The following is a 21115-nucleotide window of genomic DNA, read 5'->3' as shown; positions in this document are numbered from 1 at the left end:
TCGAGTGGATGCAAGTGCTTCAACAGGGGAACCGCTTGCTGCATGCACAGCGGCTGAAAACGACGACACCGTAACGGGACGACGGAGAGAAGGGCCTGTCCTTGCTGTCGCTATATGGACGACGAGAACCGATGCAGGCAGGCCGAGCCCCCCCGTCCTCCTCCGTCTATGCGAGGCTGCTCGTGCGTGCGCACTCACCCTCAGCTTGTCGACCAGCGTCCTCTCCTCGTCGGCGAGCTCCAGCGCCTCGCCGTCGGCCTGCTGCTGACCGAAGCGCGAGGCGAGGCTGACGCGTCCCGTCTCCTCGGAGGCCAGCTGCCGCACGTTGACCCAGGCCCCGTCGCAGCCGCACAGCAGCAGGCCTTCGTCGTGGACCAGTCCGGGCCGGGACATGCCTTCCACGGACACCTGCCGAGCACCTTCCACGGGACCGGAGGGCCACAGGCTCGAGCCGTAGACGCGCGTCGCCTGCATGCGCGCGCTGACGCGTCTCCAAGAGGAACGCCGTGGGGAACTCGCAGTGCTCACGGTGCTTGCAAGCAGGCTCACGGTTTTCCACTCGAATATCCACGAAATTCTTTCGAAAAGGTGCCGTTTGAGAAGCGATCTTATTGCGCAATGCTCTTAGGCAAATAGTTCTTTTTGAGAGCGAATCGAATACAAATCAAATAGTGTCAGAATCGAATCGAGTCGAATCGAATATCGGATAGCTTTCGAATATTTTGGGGGGAATAATGAACTGGCGTTAACACAATTGGTATAGAACGATGTTTACATTGTAGTACTATTTAAGTTAAAAGTTTGTCGTTACATAGTACATTATGAAGCGCTGTTTATTAAAGGCACAAATGGAGCATTGGGAGCAGCCAACTAGTTTCTTCGCAAGCATAGAACTCTTCAGAGAGTGCGAATTATCGCTGTATACAGCCTGTAGCGTGGTGCTATAGCTAAGCGACGCAGCCAGCTCCACTACGCAAGTTCTCATGTTTTATGTCTATACTATGTCCGTCGGGGCCGAAAACGTATCGTAATTCTACTCCAATTTTATGTTTAACTGGGCGCAGTTGAGGTTCTGAGATGCATTTACTAGTACTGACTATTCGATTCGAAGACTGAATCGAATAGCGAATCGAATAGGACACTATTCGATTCGTTATTCAAATGTTCTGAATATTCGCACAGTCCTACAAATAATCATAAAATACATTACAAAGGGAAGCGCTAACAGCCTTCCTAAGATTTATTGAAGCCGACGACATTTTTGGTAGATATCATTTCATGTGCGTCTTTTTCTTGCCCATCTATTTATTGCAAAAAAAGTAATAATAGCCCGTGACGTCTGCTTAGATGCACTGTTTCCTGAGCAAGAAAAGAAAAGGAAAAGGGAAGAGTGTAGCCGAGACTGCTTTTGTGGAGTTGTCATGTGTACTGTCTTTCAGTCATATATACTAGTCGTTGACGTCGGTGCTGTGTCGCACGCCTTTCCTTATAGGCGATGGGTGGCCTCGCTCCCTTGAGCATGCTGCCTAATTAGTTTTGCGCGCATTACATTGCTTGCAATAGTGAGCCTCGATCGCCAAGCTAAATCTGCCCGTTGCTGCAACTCACCACCATCACTTTCGACAGCCTCAGTTTGATTAGATTGAAACTGTGGGCAGGAGCTATGAATTAAACTACTGCACACCAGCTACTTGAGGCATTTCGTATCAGGAAACGAGGCACTATAAGTGCGTCAATGACAGCTGTGTGTATCTCTATTCGAAAACGAGATGCAGTTTATTAGTCTTGTTGTTTGCCGTGATGAATTGTACGCATCATTTGTGTGTGTATATCTACTTTTTCCCTTCTTTTTCATTTATTTACCCTAAAGGCCCAGCTTGGGGATTACAAGAGGGGAGGGGGGGCAGAACAAATGATATACAAAGGTATAAGGCAACGCGCATGTAAGTCGAATATCCTTGTATGAAGTCGTACGTGCTATGCAACCTGTACATCACTTCTCATTCGGCAACATCATACGCTAATAATTATTACATTATACAAACAATAATCTTACATCATCTGACATCTGAATAAGTGCAGGAAGAAATGTTAATAATTTCCGAATGTTTCATTTAGTGCTTGTTTATATATTATGGTCAGTTATTTCGGCTTTATTACTTGGGAGATGATTCCACTCCGAAATGGCTAAGTGCAGGCATGAAAACTGCAATTGTTTAGTACGTGCAAATGGTTGTTCGACCTTAAATTCGTGATCAATTCGTGGGAATTTCCTTTAGGCTGGTAAGATGCGTGCCTGAGAGAAGATATTTGGGTGATGAAAAAGCTTATGGAAGAAAGTTAGCCGAGAGATCTTTCTTCTAGTCTGCAATGGGATGAGTCCTAGGTCATGTTTTACTTGGTGATGCTTGAATGTTGTGAATAGTTACCTGTAATAAATCGCGCTGTCTTGTTCTGAAAAGATTCTAGTTTGTTAATAAGATGCGTTTGGTGCGAGTTCCATATGAATGAGGCATACTCAAGCTTTGAACGAAGTACGGGGGTATATGCAAGAAGCTTGGTATCAGTATTAGCCTGACGAAGCGTTGGACGAATGAAGCCAAGAGATTTGCATGCAGTGGAAACAATACAACCCACATGATTATGCCAAGACAAAGTCGGAGAAAAATGAACACCTAGATATTTAAATGATTATGCAGTTTCTAAAGCCTCACCATTTAGAAAGTATGTGTGTTTCGTAATTTCACTGCAAGTAGTAAATCTCATAAGCTTAGTTTTCGAGATATTTACGCTCATTTGCCAGTCTTAGCACCATCTTTCAATCCTGTTCAACTCATTTTGTAGTTTATCACAGTCAGTCTTGCATTTTAATGGCCGATACAGAACGCAGCCGTTGGCATATAACCGGATTTTCGAGCTTATACCCTGATGAATATCATTTTAATAAATTCAAAATAGAGTGGGTCCCAAAACGGAACCTTGAGGCACACCGGACTGAACAGGTTGAAATGACGAACGAACATTATTAATTACGACAGCTTGCCGTCTGTTACTTAAACATTCTTTAACCCAGTTTATTACTTTTTCGTCAACTTTAATCAGCTTCATTTTATATATGAGGCGGTTATGAGCCACACGGTCAAAGGCTTTAGCAAAATCTACAAATATGGCGTCAGTTTGGAGGTTTGGAGGTTGGAGGCGTGGAGGTTAAGGTGAATGTCTGTAGTTAGTTCAAGAAGCTGGGATTCACATGACTGGCCTCGTTGAAAACCATGCTAGTTTGCAAATAGAATGTGGTTGCTAGCCATGTACTGCATGATTTGAGAAGATAACACGTGTTCAAATAGTTTGCATACAACAGACGTAAGGGATAGAGGCCTATAGTTTATTAACTTGTTCTTGTTGCCGGTTTTATATACTGCCATCACATGTGCCAATTTCCAGTCGTCTGGAATTTCGGCGGTGTCGAGAGAGGGTTGAAACAGTAGTGTAAGTATAAGAGCAGAATTGTGCTTGGTCATTTTTAGTAGCTTAGTACAAATACCGTCAGGACCAGGACTAGAAAACGATGGTAAACGCTCAATAGCTTTCACATTACCGTCACTTGTCACAGTCACACATTCCATAAATGGAAACCTATCAGAAAACTGTGTTGGAATATCCAGGGGATTTTCGTCATTAAATACACTACAAAAGTATAAATTAAACCGATCAGCAACATCCATGAAACCAATTGCAGCACCAGACTCAGTGTCAAACACATGCAACTCTTTTGTAGGTGCGGGAGAAATGACCTTCCAAAATGTTTTGGGGTCTGTTTTTAGAAATTTCGAAATATCCTGGTTGAAAAACTTATATTTGGCAGCCTCAGTATGTAATGCACATTCTTTAGAAAATGATAAATATTCTGATAGCTTCAACGGATCTTGCGCTTCTTGCTTTTCGAAACAAACGTTTCTTTTTATTCAAATATCGCTTAATCTCTCGAGTAAACCATGGCTTGTCTGCTGTTTCATAGATCCATTTTTTTTGGAATGTATCTTTCCCGCAGTCTTAACAACTCGTCACGAAAACGAATCCAGTTATCTTGCAATGAACTGTTTTCATACGTTTGCATGAATGACAGGTAAAATTCAAACAGCTCAAAGTTGAAGCCTTCGGGATCTGCTTTAGCATAGTCATAAATCATTTTTTGTGGCGGTTTCTTCACGGTTTGCGTTTTAAAGGTGCAATGTATGACACGATGGTCACTGATATACTCTAGTACATCCACGGTAGCACGTTCGGGGTGTGTTGTTAGAAGCAAATCAAGAATAGCGTTGTGTCGCGTAGGGATTTCGATAAGTTGAGACAAATGAAAATATTCTAAAACGTCAACAAAATCTGCACAATCGCGTGTCTGGCGTGTGCTAGGGATGCTGGGAGAGTTATTATATTCGGATTAGACGGAGCCTAATGCAGACTGCAGTTCCTCAGAAAAATCTTGTAGAAAGTCAGGTGGCCTATAGCATGATCCAATAACCAAAGTTACAGCTGGTAAATAGCATGCAACCCAAATAGTTTCAAGAATGCTGTGAGTAGGAATGGGTTTTACCTTTATATGCTTTCTTACGGCTATTACGACACCGTCTCCTATTCTATCCACACGGTTCTTACGAAAAACAGTGAATATATATATTTATATATTTGTTTTTCCATTGATTTATTCTCTGATTTGTGCTACAATGCCTAGACCACGGGAAGTTTTAGTAGGTGCATGTCATAGAGAATACAACTCACTCCAGCGCATGCATCGTCTAGCTCACGTCACTAAGCTCCTCTACTTCAAATTCTGGGGTTTTACGTGCGAGCATGCACCATCACCTGATTATGAGGCACGCGGTAGTGAGGAACTCGGGATTCATTTTGACCCTCTGGGTTCGTTAACGGGAAAACAGTGCACGGTAGACGGGCGTTATTTGCATTTCGCCCCCGTCAAAATGCGGCCGCCGTGGCCGGGATGTGATCCCGCGACCTGAAGCTTAGCAGCGCAACGCCAAAGCCATTACGCCACCAAGGCGGGTGCTCATATACTTCTTTATTTGTACGTCTATTTGTTTGTTCTCATGGCCGTACACAGCTTTAATTCTAACGGCTTAGCGTCGTTCGCGTTGCATTATAAGCGCAGAGCCCTGCCGTTCTGTAACCTCTGCATGCACCCGAGCTTCACTTGCTTCTTTTTCTGTAATAGTACGTCTGCGAAAATTAATGAATTAATCGCTCGGTCTCGCTCCTCGTGGGCTGCTACGCTGCCGCTATTTCCTCGAACAGCCATATTGCCCATTCGATCCTCCGTCGGGATGACGCGAAAGTCGCACGAGAGCGTCGAACAGTGGAAACAGGAGCCAGAACTGGTCTGACGGAAGATAGCCTGTTGGGCAACAAGCACGGTTAACAAAAATTTGTCGTGCTAACTAATTCAAGTTATGCATTCCGACGTGAATAAGGGTTTCGTGCGAAACCCTAAACGTTGTAACGTTTACTTGGCTTGTTGAATGTGTTCCGACAAAAAAACTCGTTTATATGGCCATGCGATTGAGAAATCGAGGCTTCTGGACAGGGTCGTATCTAATACAGTTTTCCTTTCATATGTGCACCTGGATCGCCTATTTCTTGCGCATTGAATTTTTTAGTCACTCAGCTTGCCCTTAGCACTAAGTCAAGGTCTGTTGCCTACAAATGTATACAGTTCACAGATATCCTTGTGCACTGTCACTGTTTGCAGCGAAATCGTTTGTTTTTAAAACTGTTGTTGAAAATAACGTATTTCCGAGTCAGACTTAATTTTGCGTTCATGCTTTCGTGTTTATTTCTCTTTAGTTTCCTTATGACAAATCCCACCTGCCTGATGCAATACGACAGCACAGTGTATTGTAAAATAAATAAATAAATGCTGGCAGGCGAGCACACACACCTGTCCCTCGAGGGTGATCCAGGCGCCGGGCACCTTGTCCATGCCCCGGATGAAGTTGTGCAGCGCCCGTCCCGTCAGCGTGGAGAAGTCCACGCGCCGCAGCTCCCGCTTGTTGAGCATCGGGTCGTAGGTGGCGCCGTCGGCGGGCTGCGCGATGCGCGGTGCCTCGCCGGAGGCGATCAGCGCCACGGCCTCGCCCTGCGTGCGCGCAAAGGTTGCCGAAACAGTGTGTCCTTCGCTCGTTTTTTGAAAGAAAGCTTCAACTCGACGGAGCGAGATAAAAACGAAGGAATGGAATTGATTGAACAAAAATAGAAAGAAAGACAATGGAACGAACACGTACGTACACACGCAGGCGAAATTTGCGCGTTTGACATGTAAATCATATTTGATTAGGAAGGAACAGCGCCAACGAAGACGATCACAAGTGGGGAGAACGACACAGGACAAGCGCCAGGCGCTTGTCCTGTGTCGTTTTCCCCACTTGTGATCGTCTTCGGTGGCGCTGTTCCTTCTAAATTCAAGTATGCACCATCTAGCCCAAATGAATGTTGTCCTGAACTATGTAAAACGTATCCAGCAGCAAACGAGGACGCACACACGCCGCATCGTGCGCATGTGTATGAACAAAATAAAGAAGGTAACGTTGTGCAAATATTAAGCACCGGTTGTGCTGGGGATCCCACTAGTGTGCATTGTTAAGAACGGCGAGCTGCAGTGCAAGTTTGCCACCCAGTTGCGACTGGGGAAGCAACATCTCGGGAGAATCGCCGCCAACCTCTAGCCACAGCGTGATTATATCGACTTTGTGTCGGGGAACAAGACGCGCATCCCCCACTCTCCGTCGCTTCTGCTAGGATGCGTTCGGTGAAGCAGGCTTTGTGCTGAAACCGCCGCCAACTTCTAGCCTCATCGCCGTTGTGAGGGAATGAGTTCGGCGGGCCAACTATTGTTCCCAAACTCCTCAACGCGGACCTGATCTGCTACGGGTGCGCGAGTTGCCGCGGGAACGCCGTTTGGTGCTGCTTCCCATGCACCGACCAAGACGCAAGACAACGCGCTACTCGGAACGGCTCCGAGTTCTACGGGGCCCCTCTGACGTCGGTTCCGGACCTTCGCACGTGTGTGCATTTGTGTGTGTAGACCGTTCTGCGGGGAGGCGGCTAGTTTGCGATGACTAAACTAACGTTCGCATCACCTTGTATCGGGAGAGGACCGAGTGTTTAAAAACCGCTGTTGTGCGGCTGCTCAGGACATTCTCTCTCAAGCAGTCATGTTAGACTGATGTACTTTTTCAAACAGTCATGTTAGACTGATACAAATACTGTAAATAAACCCATATTCCTCGTTCTCGATGAGAAGCAGTCCTTCCCTTCATCAACGTCCTCAGCGTGGATAAGTTGGACGTCGGCATGGGCCAGCTACCTTCTAATTCATGCCCGACTCCAATCTTGACAACGGATCACGAGCGATGGGATTGAGCCCCCAATGCTGACAGCATGCGGAAAATTAAATAACAAAGAAGGCACAAGCACAAGGAGTTGCGCAGCTATAGGATACGCACTCGTTGAAAACGTCGATATGAGGTCGCAGGTTTCGGGTTCTCGCGGTGGTTGTGTGGCGCCGTTGCGTTTCCGGGGGCTCCGTGTCCCTCTCCTCCCTGCCTGGACACCCGGGGTGGCAGCGGGTCATAAAACACTCTCGCTCTGCTGTCATCCCGCCCACGGGAAGGTCAACGGGCTTCACCCATTGGCCGACATTTTGGCGGGATTCGGGCCCTGCTTGCGTGCGCTCCGGTTGCGCGCGCGGACGACGGGTCCCGAGGAGACCGCATCGAGGCGTCTGAAGGTGCGTGTACGGTGCGTGCGTGTCCCTCTCTGGCGGCCCCCTTTGTCCGCCGCCGGTTGTTTCGGCGGGCGGGCGCACTCTTCCGCCGTCCTGAGCCAGCGTCTTGCCATCGTTCTGTTCGTCTGCCGTTTCTTTCTGTTTCCACTTTCTCTGCTGTGGGGCGCGCGACGGCAGGAGCTGACCGAAGGATACGCAGCCTTACTGCTCGGTTCTTTGTTCTCTCTCTGTCGCGGTGCGCCGTTAGCGGCCACCGGCGACCATTTGGCCATGCATTGTGTCGCAATTAGAGATACGTTCGGACGTGTTCATGACACTGGCATTTGTATCGAATTCCAGCTTAATGAATGTTATCTCGCCTAGGGCATCGCCTAGCCGGGGCCGGCGGGGCGCGCGCAGCTGTGCGTCGGCACACGGAACGGGCCGGAGCAGGCGCCTCCCTGTATGCATGGCGGAGCGCTCGAACCCGCGGTGGTCGTCCGGCGCGCGCGATATCAGCGTGCGCGCCGTGAGCGTAGCGAGGATACAACGACTTATAAAGGCAAAATTTGTCAACCTAGACCAGCGTTCATTGCGGTAGCTTGGTAAACAAAGCGCGTTGCAGCACGAAGTTGCAAGTCCTCATCCACGGCTATCAAAATCGCATCATGAAATGCACGGCGCGACATCAGATTCGGTAATGTGCGCTCGGTGTGTCTTGTTTAGGACAAGGTCTGCACAGCCTTCGTCAAAGGTTCCCGAGTCAAACCGCGAATGCCCGCCGGGGAGTCACGTGCTTAGGGGTTTCATTTCCACACGCTCCAACGCTGAGGAGAGCGAGCGCCGTATACGCACTCAAAAAATGCTTGCGTCTTTCGAGTGAACAAACGGGGTATCCTCGGCCCAATCTCGCGCGCATTTGTTTCGGAAACTTTTGACGAAAACTGCTCTAGTGCGTGGCCAGGTGGAGAGACCCTTACCATGGCCTTAACTCCTTCGGGAAAGAGGAACCGCGCGTACAGCGAGTCGACCGTATCGTCTGGCAGCACGTCGCACTCTCGCTGCAGCAGCAGAGGACCCGTGTCCAAGCCGTCGTCGGCCCAGAACACGCTCAGGCCACCCTTGGCGTCGCCCTCGATCAAGGTCCTGCGAGAAGTGCCCACCCGTGCGTGGTCGTCCACTGTGCCGAGAACGTCGTCCGACACAGAACAAAACTGCCGCTAACTCTTTTTGCGGGAGTGTCCGCTTATTCTGAGAACCTTCTAGATAAAAGACGGTCGTTGCATTTAATGCTATTGGCTGTCGTATTGCATTGTGCTTTTCACCAGGCGTCCGTGCGGTGCTCGGTGTGTGTGTGCTGGCCAGGTCCCCTCAAGCTTTTTGTTTCCTCATCACGCTCAGCACATTGCTGCTATTGCTTCGAATTTCAAATTCAAGCTACATTTTCGGGAGTATTCTCAGCGGAGCACCTGCGCTTCGGTGCAAACAAAGTGAACGTTGTTGTTTTAATTGTGTTTCGATATAGTGTCTGTGGTGCGAAGAACTCTCCAAGTGGGCACGCAGTTACTCCCGCGCAGAACAAGTTGCCAGAATGACCACATACAGCTACATTGCCCTATAAACGTGAGAGGAGTGCTCGCAACTCTTTGTTGGTATTTAGGTGTCGACGTACGCTTAGTTACATTTTCGAGACTTCGCGAGCAACCAAATGTGTGCCTTCACTCCGATTGGGCACGAGCGCAATAGTGACCGCGTGTATATAATATATATATATATATATATATATGTGTCTACACACACACACCGCGGGGAGTCCCTGCGATATTCTTACACATTGTTTGCGGATTACTTCGTTGCTGCGAATTCGCAGTGTGCACAGGCGCATGCGTGTTTGTATACGCGTACTATGTACGCACGTAATGCAATGCAGATGGTGAGTAAGGCAAGCAATTAATGTATTTATTTATAGCGCCCCTTCCTTCCTGACATCGGCTTCCCAGGCTCTGTCACGCCGACTCAGTATTACTGCTTTCTCGCCGCGGGGACCTCCAACGTGGTGCGATTTGTAGGCGTTGCAAATAACTTCTCAGGTGAACCGACTTGAACTACAGTTGCACGCCTGCATGCACGCCCGCGGCTCACCAGTTCACGGATGAGGCGCCCCTGTGGCGCGGTAGCAGAGACGGGTGGTACACGATCGACTGGTGCTTGGGCCACGTGATCACCTGCGCGGATGAGACAGCAGCGCGGATTGAGACATTTGGGATTCCCGGAAGAACTACTGCCGCGACGACAGCATTGTCATTCGCTGTTGTGAAGATCCAACTAAGTATTCGCAACTGGTTATGATTCGCAAAATGTTTTTCTCAGCATGCGCATACGCCGCCTACAGAATGTAACTGCGACGCCTCTAATAGTAGACAGGTACAGTGGCCAGCAAAAGTCCAGAGATCATGGCATCAGCGAGAAATTTAAATTTCTTCTGGCACAGCCATGAAAAGTAGACTTGTCTCAATGCATTTCATTGGTCGAACAGGCACACGTGGGCTGTGCCACTTGATTTCAGCCCGCATGTCCAGGCTGCGAAAAAAAATTAACAAATCTGCCGCATTTGTGGTCCTAAGACTGTTGCATACAATTGTATACTTCTAAGAGGCGGCTTTATAGTTTCGCATTCGTTTACATCGAAGACAATGATCTTAATGTATACTTTCTTTCTATTCCCCTTTCCCTCACTCCCAGTGTAGGGTAGCAAACCGGGTGCTCTTCTGGTTGACCTCCCTGCCTTTCCTGTCCTTGCTCTCTCTTCTTTCTCTCTCTCTCAGTATTTACGAAAGCACTGCATGTTTTAAGAAAGCGTTGAGTGAGTTCTACGAAGGAACATTTCATGGCCGATATAGTAAGAAAGACGGACTTTGCTATAGTTGAGCGGCAACATGACGAAATCAATATTTAAAAAATAATGAAATACAGATAGCAGTGCAGCCAGGGAGTAGTACTGAAGCCAAGCGACAACGGCGACACATAGATCGAGAACCGGAGAACAGAGTAACGTCCTCGTCGGAGTTGTCTGAAAAAAGAATAGGAAAGCCAGCAGAGGACCACCCAGAGGAAATGCCACGCCGCCCAAAATGGAGACAGCTGGCTTCAGGATAAAGATGGCTTTGTCGTTGAAGGCACGATGCCGAATTCGATTCCGTAGTACCGAACCATGGGTTGGGTCAGTTTTGGTTTAGTCGGTTTCTTTAGCCAGGGAAGCACAATGACGATAAATATGCGATGACCAGTGGCCATGGCGTAGCCAGGAGGGAGCGGAGGGGCACACCGGGCACGTGCGCTCCGCCCCCCGAAATTTCTATTTTAGTATGCGACCTTCCCAGCACCCCCTCTCTCTCCCCTCCGCCCTTTCATCCTGCCCCCCGTCCCCGGTCAAGTGCGTGCCTCCCCCCCACCTGAAAAGAATTTCTGGCTATGCTACTGGAGTGAGATCACGACAACCGTGACCGATGCCAGGAAAACAGACTGAAGCATCCTTAACACCTATTTGCCATAAAAAGAGGAACGACACGTTGCGACAAAGCGAGAACGCCTATCCGATATCAAGGCGAAAAGCAAATAACCGCGAAGAGAAATAACGGAAGGAATGCACGTGGACGAATGCACACGTGCGATATCGCCGGCACGTTTGCTGTATGGCGCGAAGGGTGCCAAGTGCGAGAGAGAGAGAGAGAGATGTTGGCAGCGTCGCCTCAAACACGTGCTACCTCTTACGCACGATGAAGTGCTATACGAAGTGATATAGTACACCGCTGTCGAAGGCGGCCGTCAAACTTCTTTCGCTTCCCTTAAGATGACCACCACAAAATTTAATTTGGGCATATCTAGCCAATGTCCGTTTTCCTGTGACGTCCGTGTGGCTATTGTCCAACTCCCAATTCAACGGGGGGCGGCGTTCTACTCCGGCTGCAACTGCGCATGTTAGTGTCCCTGTATATGCTCAGCATATACAGGTACACACACTCGTGCATGTGACGGCTACGCCGCATCTTGAGAGCGATCTGTGGCTTTCAATTCTGCGCGTGCTGTGTCCTCGGCGTTCACTTTGCGTTGAAAAGGTAGACCGCCCGAATTTCACTCTGGTCGCTGCTGCGCGTCCTAACGCCAGCCTTGTGACAGCGATTTTCCGCGGTCATCGAGTGAGATATGTGTTCACGTTTGCTTGTGCGCGCGTGAGAGCATGTTTGTTAATTTAGTTACTATATGCCTATGTTTACAAATTTATACGGCCGATAAAACTACTATCCTTACCTCGTGTAGCTGTCCACTCATTTGCTATCGTAACCGATGCTTCGCCTTTCGGACGAAACTGCGGCATTATTATTTTTTTTACTCGTACTTTCCTTCGCGCCACTTCTATCAGATGCATGCTGAATCAAATAGCCGGAATTTGCGGCCACTTTCCGACCACTGAGCACTATTAACTACAGTATAAGCTCAATAGACTCCGAGCTCTCAATAAAGGTCGCCCCGTCCAAGCGTCGGCGACGTTCGAGCCGCAGAGGATACGACGCAGATCTATACCGACCCGCTCAATGTTCACATCAGCCAATCCCAGTGTCTGCGGCCGTACGCAAGTGCGCTTCCGATGCCAGCAGCGCATTTCAGCGCATACCTCCATGGGTATGAACTGGCTGCAGAAAGGCAGCACGTTGAGCTCGGCCCGGGCTCTCTCGTAGGCGCGCATCGCCTCGGGCAGCACGCCGCCGCCGCCCTTGGCTCGCCAGCGCGCCAGCTTGACCACGTGCTCCACGCCGCAAGCCGACGCCGTGGTTGCTGCACGACAAGTTGTTGCCACCGCCGCAACGATCAGCTGGAGCAGTGGCGACGGTGCCCCATTTAGGCACTCTCACAGAATTCTCTCGCACGCAAAAGCATTTGTTGAGACACGCCATAGAAAGCCAGCTGATGAGTAAACTTTAGTAAACTTTAGTAAACGTAAAGTCTTTTTTTCTTCGTCATTATTCGCGTCCATAATACGAGGGTTGTTCAATAAAGACTGAGGCTCTGTAATCTTTAGTTGTGAAAATTATTGGTCGGCACAGTTAGTGAAGTGCACGCGTCTCGCCGTTTCTACCACGATTATAGATAACGTGAGTCAAGCCATTTTTTTTTTCACACCTACTTCAATATCGCCTCCAATGCCTTAGCTATATCTTGTTTTATGTCAAAGAAGTGTGTCTTTTACCGTGAGGCACACAGAGAGTGTCGCATCTGGACTGTAAAACGGGTAAGTGAATTGTTGCGATGCTTTGGGGAACGGTAAAAAAAGTGGCACTGCTTTGGCGGGGAACATCGAATGGAGACAGGCGTGGATGCGCACCGGAGGCGATCTTTGAGTAAACGATGCCTTGACTCTTGGAACGGTGAGGCGCGCACATCAGCACTTGCACGGGGATCGCGTATAAATTGATAAAAGTGTCGAATAGAAACTTTCAGAAATAAAGATTTCAGAACACCAGTCTTTATTGGACAGCGGATTTCCTCGGAATCTCGACTTGGTCAATCTCATCTGCAGATTGTCTCTAGGCGGCCTCTAAATACAGCGCTGTATTCTTCCGGAACTCAAGCTTCAAACTCCAGGAGCGTCCAGTATTTTTTTAGACTTAATGAGACTCCGCGAGAAGCTTAGTGCGTACATGTGGGTCCATGCGCCTTCTGTGCGTCCATTGTTGAATTGAATTCCCGGGTCTTACGAGCCAAAAGCACGATTTGATTATGAGGCACGGCGTAGCGGGAGACTCTGAATTAATTTTGATCACCGGGGAATGTTTACCGTGCACTCAATGCATGGGACATGGGCGTTCTTGCACTTCGCCCCCATAGAATGCGGCCGCCGCGGCAGGGATTTGATCCCGCGACCTTCTTGCTTAGCAGTGCTACATCATAGTCACCAAGCCACCGCGGCGGTTGGTTCGTCCGTCCTCTTACACGTCATAGCTTTCCCCAACAGAGGCAGTAACTTGCCACGCCGTTAGCTAAGCAAACATCTCCAGTTTTTCATTAAATACAGCATCTCCGTATGGATAGCCTGTGAAATTGTTTCTAGAGGGAGAGAGGACAAGTCAGTCAGAAGACAAGGCAGTCTGCTTGAACTGTGTGTAGAGAGCATCTTTAGACTGCCTTTAATCATTTTTGAAAGCGGAGGACAAACACGCATTTCACAGGAATCACTCGGGCGCTGAAAAAAAGAAAAAAAAGCAAGCATACTCAACTCTATTTCAATCAATCAATCAATCAATCAATCAATCAATCAATCAATCAATCAATCAATCAATCAATCAATCAATCAATCAATCAATCAATCAATCAATCAATCAATTTCTTTATATTATTTATTTATTTATCAATGTGCATGCAGGGGTAAAAAGAAAAAGCTGCCGATAAGGCGGCTTGACCGGTTAACACCCCCGTACGTTTGAACAGCAACCGTTTACAGCAAGCAAAATAGTGGTAACAAAGAATGATGCATGTACAAGGGTTTCGCTCAACTAGCGCATGTATAATAATAATGTGAAGTAGAAGACAAAGAAATAACTTGCATGCCAGCTTATACAAAGTTGAACTAACGTGCAAGTTTGTGAGCCGTGCTGAACTGTATGGACGATTATGCAGAAAAAAAAGCAAAACAAGAAAAAAATGACACAAAGGAACAAACTATAAAAAAAAACACGCCCAAGTTTTAGCGCGGTGAGATTTTCTAACACAATATCACGACCATAAAAGTAACTTAATAGTTTTGGAATTGTACCTTTGAGCATGTGCTCTCCGTGGTTAGTATGGTTTAGAGACACATTCCAGCACTCCAAGTTTCTTGTATTATATGTGCGTATCGGTAATGTGAGTTTCGCAAGGCAAGTTAGATCAGGACAGTGACGCCGTTTTTCTCTTAATGTTTCGCTGAGGCAGTAATCATGAAAGTTTTCCATAGGGATTAAACCATATCTTTCTTTTTATTAGAAGAGCCGCTGCAGTGTACCACGGAACACTAGCTATAACTCTAATTATCCTGTTTTGGGCATGAGCGAATTTTCCTATAATAGTTGACGTTGTATTGCCCCACACAAGAAAGCAGTGTTGTATGTTAGCAAGAAAAAGTGAGTGATATAGTGATATCCTATTAGTGTTCATGGGTAGTGCATCTCTGTTCCGATAAAGTAAACCTGTTACTCGTGACAGCCTTGTTATTGTATAATTGGTCTGCATGTCACAAAGCACATGTTCAGTGACTATCACACGTAGAGATTTGGAACTGCTTACTATGTCTGTTGGATTGTCACTTAAGAAGAGCGAAATATCTGCAGCTACTTGCTTGCCCTTTGATCTAAATACAATTGCCTTGGTTTTCTTCACATATATAGTTAGCCCATTACTGGAGGCCCAGAGCGCTAGTTTTGAGAGGATTTCATTTCTTCGGAGTAGTGCCACAGGATTACTTTCCGGTATGAATAAACTTGTATCGTCCGCATATATTACAAGCTTGAAATCCTGATCAATCTGTGTGATATAATTAAAAATGAACAAATTAAAAATGTGTAGTCCTAAAATACTGCCTTGGAGTACGCCGCAAGAAGTGGTTCTCACGGAAGAAAGGCGATGACGAACTGCTACACAGTGTCTACGATGCTTAAACAGGACAGAATAATGTTGTGCGCTAAGCCACGTAGGCCATAGAATTTCAGCTTGCGCAAAAGTAGACTGTGATTAAAAGAATGAAACGCTTTAGTGAAATCAAGAAAAATCTCTAATATTAAATTTTTACGTTTTATGTTCTCCAATATATACTCCCTCTGTGTGAGGAGGGCGAGCTCTGTTGACAGGTACTGTCTAAACCCAAATTGTGCGTTCGTTATTAGGTTGTTTGTCTGTGAAAGACGACAAGCGAGAACGTAAGGCTTTTTCTAAAACCTCCGAAAGCACAGGACATCTACTAGAGACGAAGTATTCGAAGCGAACTATTCTTGGTGCGCGTGCGTGCGTGCGTGCGTGCGTGCGTGCGTGCGTGCGTGCGTGCGTGCGTGCGTGTGCGCGAACTAGCGGAAAAAAACAGCGGAAACGGAAATTACAAACACAACTAGCGGAAAAAGAAAGCATGATTGATTTAAGCATTATAATATTAAACGTTATCTTTATCTTAGATCATTTTTATCTTAGGTACGCCAGGTGACGAAGAAGAAGCTTGGGCGCGTATATTTATTGTACGTACCACAAGCATTACGCACCACTATAATAAGATTTAAATACAAACTGCATGTCTAACAAGTAATGAATGTAGAGATACAGCTGCAGAGTTATGTTTGGCGAGCCGTTTATTTTTATTTTTGGTAATTATTTCACATAGTACAACATTGCTAGGATGCTGGTTAAAGGATGAATGTGTAACGAGATCTCTACGTGTTTACAGCCTTGTCCTTGGCGTTCCTTTTCTTTTTTTTTGCCATGACCGCCTTGGACGGAAAATCGCAACATTGTGCTTGCCAGCTGCTACACAGGTAAATTTGAATACTATTTCAAACCGCTAACTGCAAGAAACACAGCATGATTACAGCGTTCTTTGCCTGAATGAAGTTTTATTGTACATTATAGATGACTCATCATCATCATCATCATCATCGTCATCATCATCCTATTCATGTCCACTGCAGGACGAAGGTCTCTCCCTGCGATCTCCAATTACCCCTGTCCTGCGCCAACCGATTCCAAATAGCACCCATAAATTTCCTAATTTCGTCTCTCCATCTTGTTTTCTGCTGTCCTCTACTGCGCTTCCCTTCTCTTGGTACCCATTCTGTTACCCTAATGGTCCAACGGTTATCTAGTCTGCGCATTACATGACCAGCCTAGCGTCATTTTTTTTCTCTTAATGTCTATTAAAATATCGTCTATGCCCGCTTGCTCTCTGATCCAAACTGCTCTCTTTCTGTCTCTTAAAGTTATGCCTAGCATTCTTCGTCCCATCGCTCTTTGCGCGGTCATTAACTTGTTGTCAAGCTTCTTTGTCAGCCTCCAAGTCTCTGCCCCATATGTCAGCACCGGTAAAATGCGCTGATTGTATACTTTCCTTTTCAATGATAACGGTAAGCTCCCATTCAGGAGCTCACAATGTCTGCCGTTTGCGATCCAGCCCATTTTTATTCTTCTGTGAATTTCCTTCTCATGGTCCGTGTTCCCTGTGATTAGTTGACCTATAGGTAAACGCACTTCTCCACAGACTCTAGAGGCTGACTTGCGATCTTGAACTCTTGTTCCCTTGCCAGGTTATTTATCGTTATCTTTGTCTTCTGCATATTAATCTTCAGTCCCGCTCTTACACTCTCCCTGTTAAGGTCCTCAATCATTTGTTGTAATTCGTCTGCATTGTTGCTGAATAGAACAATGTCATCGGCAAACCGAAGGTTGTTGAGGTATTCGCCGTCGATCTTTACTCCTAAGCCTTCCCAGTTTAATAGCTTGAATACTTCTTTTAAGCCTGCAGTGAATAGCATTGGAGAGATTGTGTCTCCTTGTCTGACCCCTTTCTTTATAGGTATCTTTCTACTTTTCTTGCGTAGAATTAAGGTGGCTGTGGAATCTCTCTAGATATTTTCTAGGGTATTTACGTAAGCGTTCTGTACTCCTTGATTACGTAGTGCCTCTATGACTGCTGGTATCTCTGCTGAATCAAATGCATTTTCGTAATCTATATAAGCCACATAGAGGGGCTTATTGTACTCTGCAGATTTCGCGATAACCTGATTGATGACATGGATGTGATCCATTGTAAAGTATCTCTCCCTGAAGCCAGCCTGTTCCCTTGGTTGACAAAATCCAGTGTTGCCCTTATTATATTGGATATTATTTTGGTAAATGTTTTATATAATGCTGGGAGTAAGCTAATGGGCCTATAATTTTTTAGTACTTTAACGTCGCCCTTTTTGTGGATTTGTATAATGTATTCTGGGACCCTTGCAGTCGATAGACACTTCGTATAGAGAGCCGCCAGTTTGCCTAGCATTATGTCTCCTCCATCTTTGGTTAAATAGACTGTTATTCCATCCTCTCCTGCCGCTTTTCCCCGTTTCATGCCTTGCAAGGCCTTTCTAACCTCATCTCTAGTTATAGGAGGAGTTTCTGTATACTGTTCATTATTGTTTTGAATAGAGCGCTCCTGAGTCGTCTGGGTACTGTAAAGGTCAGTACAGAATTCTTCCGCTGCTTTTACTATATCTTCGAGATTGCTGATGATATTACCCTGCTTATCTTTTAGTGCATACATCTTGGTTTTTCCTATGCCAAGTTTCCTTCTCACTCATTTCAGGCTGCGTTCATTTTTTACGGCTTCTTCAGTCTTTCTCACGTTATAGTTACGAATGTCACTTATTTTCGCCTTGTTGATCAGTTTTGACAGTTCCGTGAATTCTATCTTATCTCTTGAGTGGGACACTTTCATTCATTGTCATTTCTTTATTAGGTCCTTTGTTACTTGGGAGAGCTTGTCTACTGGCTGCCTTGGTGCCTTGCCTTCCACTTCAATTGCTGCCTCTGAAGCCAGCCTCGTTACGGTTTCATTAATTACATCTATGTCATCATCATCATCATCTCTCTGTTCTAAGGCTGCATATTTGTTTGCTAGTACCAGCCAGCCTCAATTTGTCTGCTTTTACCCATACTGCCTCTAAGTTGACCTGTTTTTTCTTGACCAATTTTACTCTTTCTCTGCTTAAATTGAGGTGAATCCTGGCCCTCACTAACCTATGATCACTACATTTTACCCTACCTATTACTTGTACATCCTGCACTATGCTGGGATCGGCAGAAAGTATGAAATCAATTTCATTTCTTGTTTCACCATTAGGGCTTTTCCAGGTCCATTTTCTGTTGCTACGTTTCCTGAAATAGGTATTCATTATTCTCAGCTTATTCCTTTCTGCGAATTCTACAAGCATCTCACCTCTAGCGTTTCTAGAATCGACATCGTAATTGCCAATTGCTTGTTCACCCGCCTGCTTTTTCCCCACTTTTGCATTGAAGTCCCCCATTACTACTGTATACCGCGTTTGCACTTTTCTCATCGCTAATTCAACGTCTTCATAAAACTGATCTACTTCCTCATTGTCGTGGCTGGATGTTGGAGCGTAGGTATGTACTATTTTTAATCTATACATTTTATTGAGTTTGATTACGACTACTGCTACCCTCTCGTTGATGCTGTAGAATTCGTCAATGTTGCCCGTTATGTCTTTATCGATTAGGAATCCTACCCCGTATTGCTTCTTAGCCGGGAGACCTCTATAGCAGAGGACATGGCCGTTATTCAGCAATGTGTAAGCCTCACCAGGTCTTCTAATCTCAGTAAGGCCGATAATATCCCAAACAATGTCTGTCAGAACCAAAATGTTTAGTGAATGTCAAAAGCGTAACTAACAGATGTCCAAGCGAGCATAGCGTCGTCACAAAATAAACCTGTCGCGTGCCGGTGCCTGTCCTTGCCTATAACAACGTTGCTGGCTAGCTAGCAGCGCGCGCCAGTTTTCGCGGAAGTCCCCGGACGTGAGCTGCTCGTGCGCCAAGAAGGTCGAAGTGTGCAATCACTGCAAGCGCTTACCACGAAAGTAGTCTGCAACTGAACTTCAAATGTGTTGATGCTCTTTGATTGTATCCGGTGCTTCTCGGTATATTGCGTGTGATTGCATTTTGTTTTCCATGCGACGAGTAGTAACCGGTGCCTCCCAAAAGGCGCCTCCTAAAAGAAAAAAGGTTGACGCTCCCAGGTGGTAAGCACGATGCTGCCTTCGGTGATCCGAAGAGAACCGATATGTTTAGGCGACGTGACCTCCTGCATGTTTAGCACTATCGTTCATTTTAAAGAATATGCAGCTCGCATAAGACACGACCTGCTTCCGTGTTCGGAAACTCTGGACACATTTCCACGAGCCCTGTGAGGCGACGCGACTTAGTCGAGACTGAGCATGGCCTCCCTGTCTGCAAGGGGTACGTAAGACGTAGAGTCTCGCATAATTTCACGGTGGCCTCCGAGATTGCGTGCGCTGGCAGGTTTCGCTCCGGCCGTGCCATTCGCACGGAGAGTTCGGCGCTCCTCCTCCGCGCCGCGGCGCTCGCAACCGAGGGCTTTTAAAGTCCCTTGATAATTATCAAGGGGCTTTAAGGGCTTTTAAGGTCCCCGAATAAAACTAAAAGGCAGCCTCCTCGCCCGGCCTCTCCTTCTCCTGGCCTTCTCGCTGCTCGCTCATTCTCTCGTAGCTCGCCCTCGCAGTTTGGTCGTTCGCTAGAAGGCCGCCCATAGAGTTACACGAGGTGAGGCATTAAAAATTGTTGTTGGATGTTTGCGCATGATTTTTTACCGTATTTAAGAGGAAGGAAGGAAGGAAGAAAGGAAAAAGTGCAGAAGGAAAGGCAGGGAGGTTAACCAGTTTAGCTCAACCGCTTTGCTACCCTACACATGGGAGCGGGATGGGGGGATGAAAGATGGGGAAAGGAGAGACAGAGAGCACATAACACAGCACATACATCGTCAGTTAGAGTCCATCACTCTTGCGTGGTACTAGTTAAGAGGAAGCTTTAGCTCTTGTGCTCCTATCTAAATACATGTAAAAGGAGAATTCGCTTTTCTCGGCAACCACTGCACCGAATTTGACGAGGTTAGCTGCAGTTATTAGCAAAACTTAAAATCTAGTGACTGTTGGTTTCGAATTTTGGATTTAGGTAGTCAGTTATTGTTCAAAATTGGCACAGATGGCAAATTTCCAGAAAACTAAACCATCAAGTTTACAACTCTGCAACTCAGCAATGAAAAATGATATCACAATTATATATGTGAATTGCTTCTAGTAGTACATATAAAGCGGACAAAATTGATATGTTACACATGAATCTAAAAAAAATTATTAATATGTAAATACAGCTTTTTCAGAACCGTCGTACCCTACGTAACAGATTCACGTAAGATATAAAATTACATATCGAATTTGTCCGCTTTCTATGATCTAACGGATGCCGCTTACAGAACCGCGATATCTGTTCTTGATGCAGAGCTAATAATTTGTAAACTTTGTGCTTCTATCTTTTTCGAACTTTCTAAAATTCTTGTAACAAATTCAGGCCCTAAATCGAAATTCCGCTTACAGCAGTCACTAGAATTTAACTTTGTCTCTCAAATGCAACAAATTTCGTTAATATCAGTGCAGGGGTTACCTCAGAAAAGCGTTCTTTTGCGTTTTACATGTATTTGAATAGTCAGAGTTGGGCCCGAGCGAAGGCTTGCTCTTAAGGCTTGATTATTAC

The 21115-nt window shown here is 46.3% G+C and overlaps 1 protein-coding gene across 2 annotated transcripts in view; it reads right to left on the bottom strand.

Annotated features, from left to right (window-relative positions):
* LOC126526970 (cytosolic 10-formyltetrahydrofolate dehydrogenase) overlaps positions 1-21115 on the bottom strand; it is a 41310-nt gene that overhangs the window by 7917 nt on the left and 12278 nt on the right. The window contains exons 3-7 of one of the 2 annotated variants that reach the window (XM_050174678.3): positions 12450-12610; positions 9920-10002; positions 8758-8923; positions 5954-6151; positions 199-468 (exon numbers count right to left, since the gene is read on the bottom strand). In XM_050174678.3, the coding sequence (XP_050030635.1) occupies positions 199-468; positions 5954-6151; positions 8758-8923; positions 9920-10002; positions 12450-12610 (878 nt within the window). The remainder of the gene's footprint in view (positions 1-198; positions 469-5953; positions 6152-8757; positions 8924-9919; positions 10003-12449; positions 12611-21115) is intronic. The other variant, XM_055068480.2, reaches the window with a different exon arrangement.

Source organism: Dermacentor andersoni, chromosome 9, assembly GCF_023375885.2.
Source record: "Dermacentor andersoni chromosome 9, qqDerAnde1_hic_scaffold, whole genome shotgun sequence".
In the NCBI taxonomy this organism is placed as follows: Eukaryota; Metazoa; Arthropoda; class Arachnida; order Ixodida; family Ixodidae; genus Dermacentor; species Dermacentor andersoni.
Note: the sequence above shows the minus strand (reverse complement) of the source record. Positions and strands in the feature narration are given on the sequence as shown.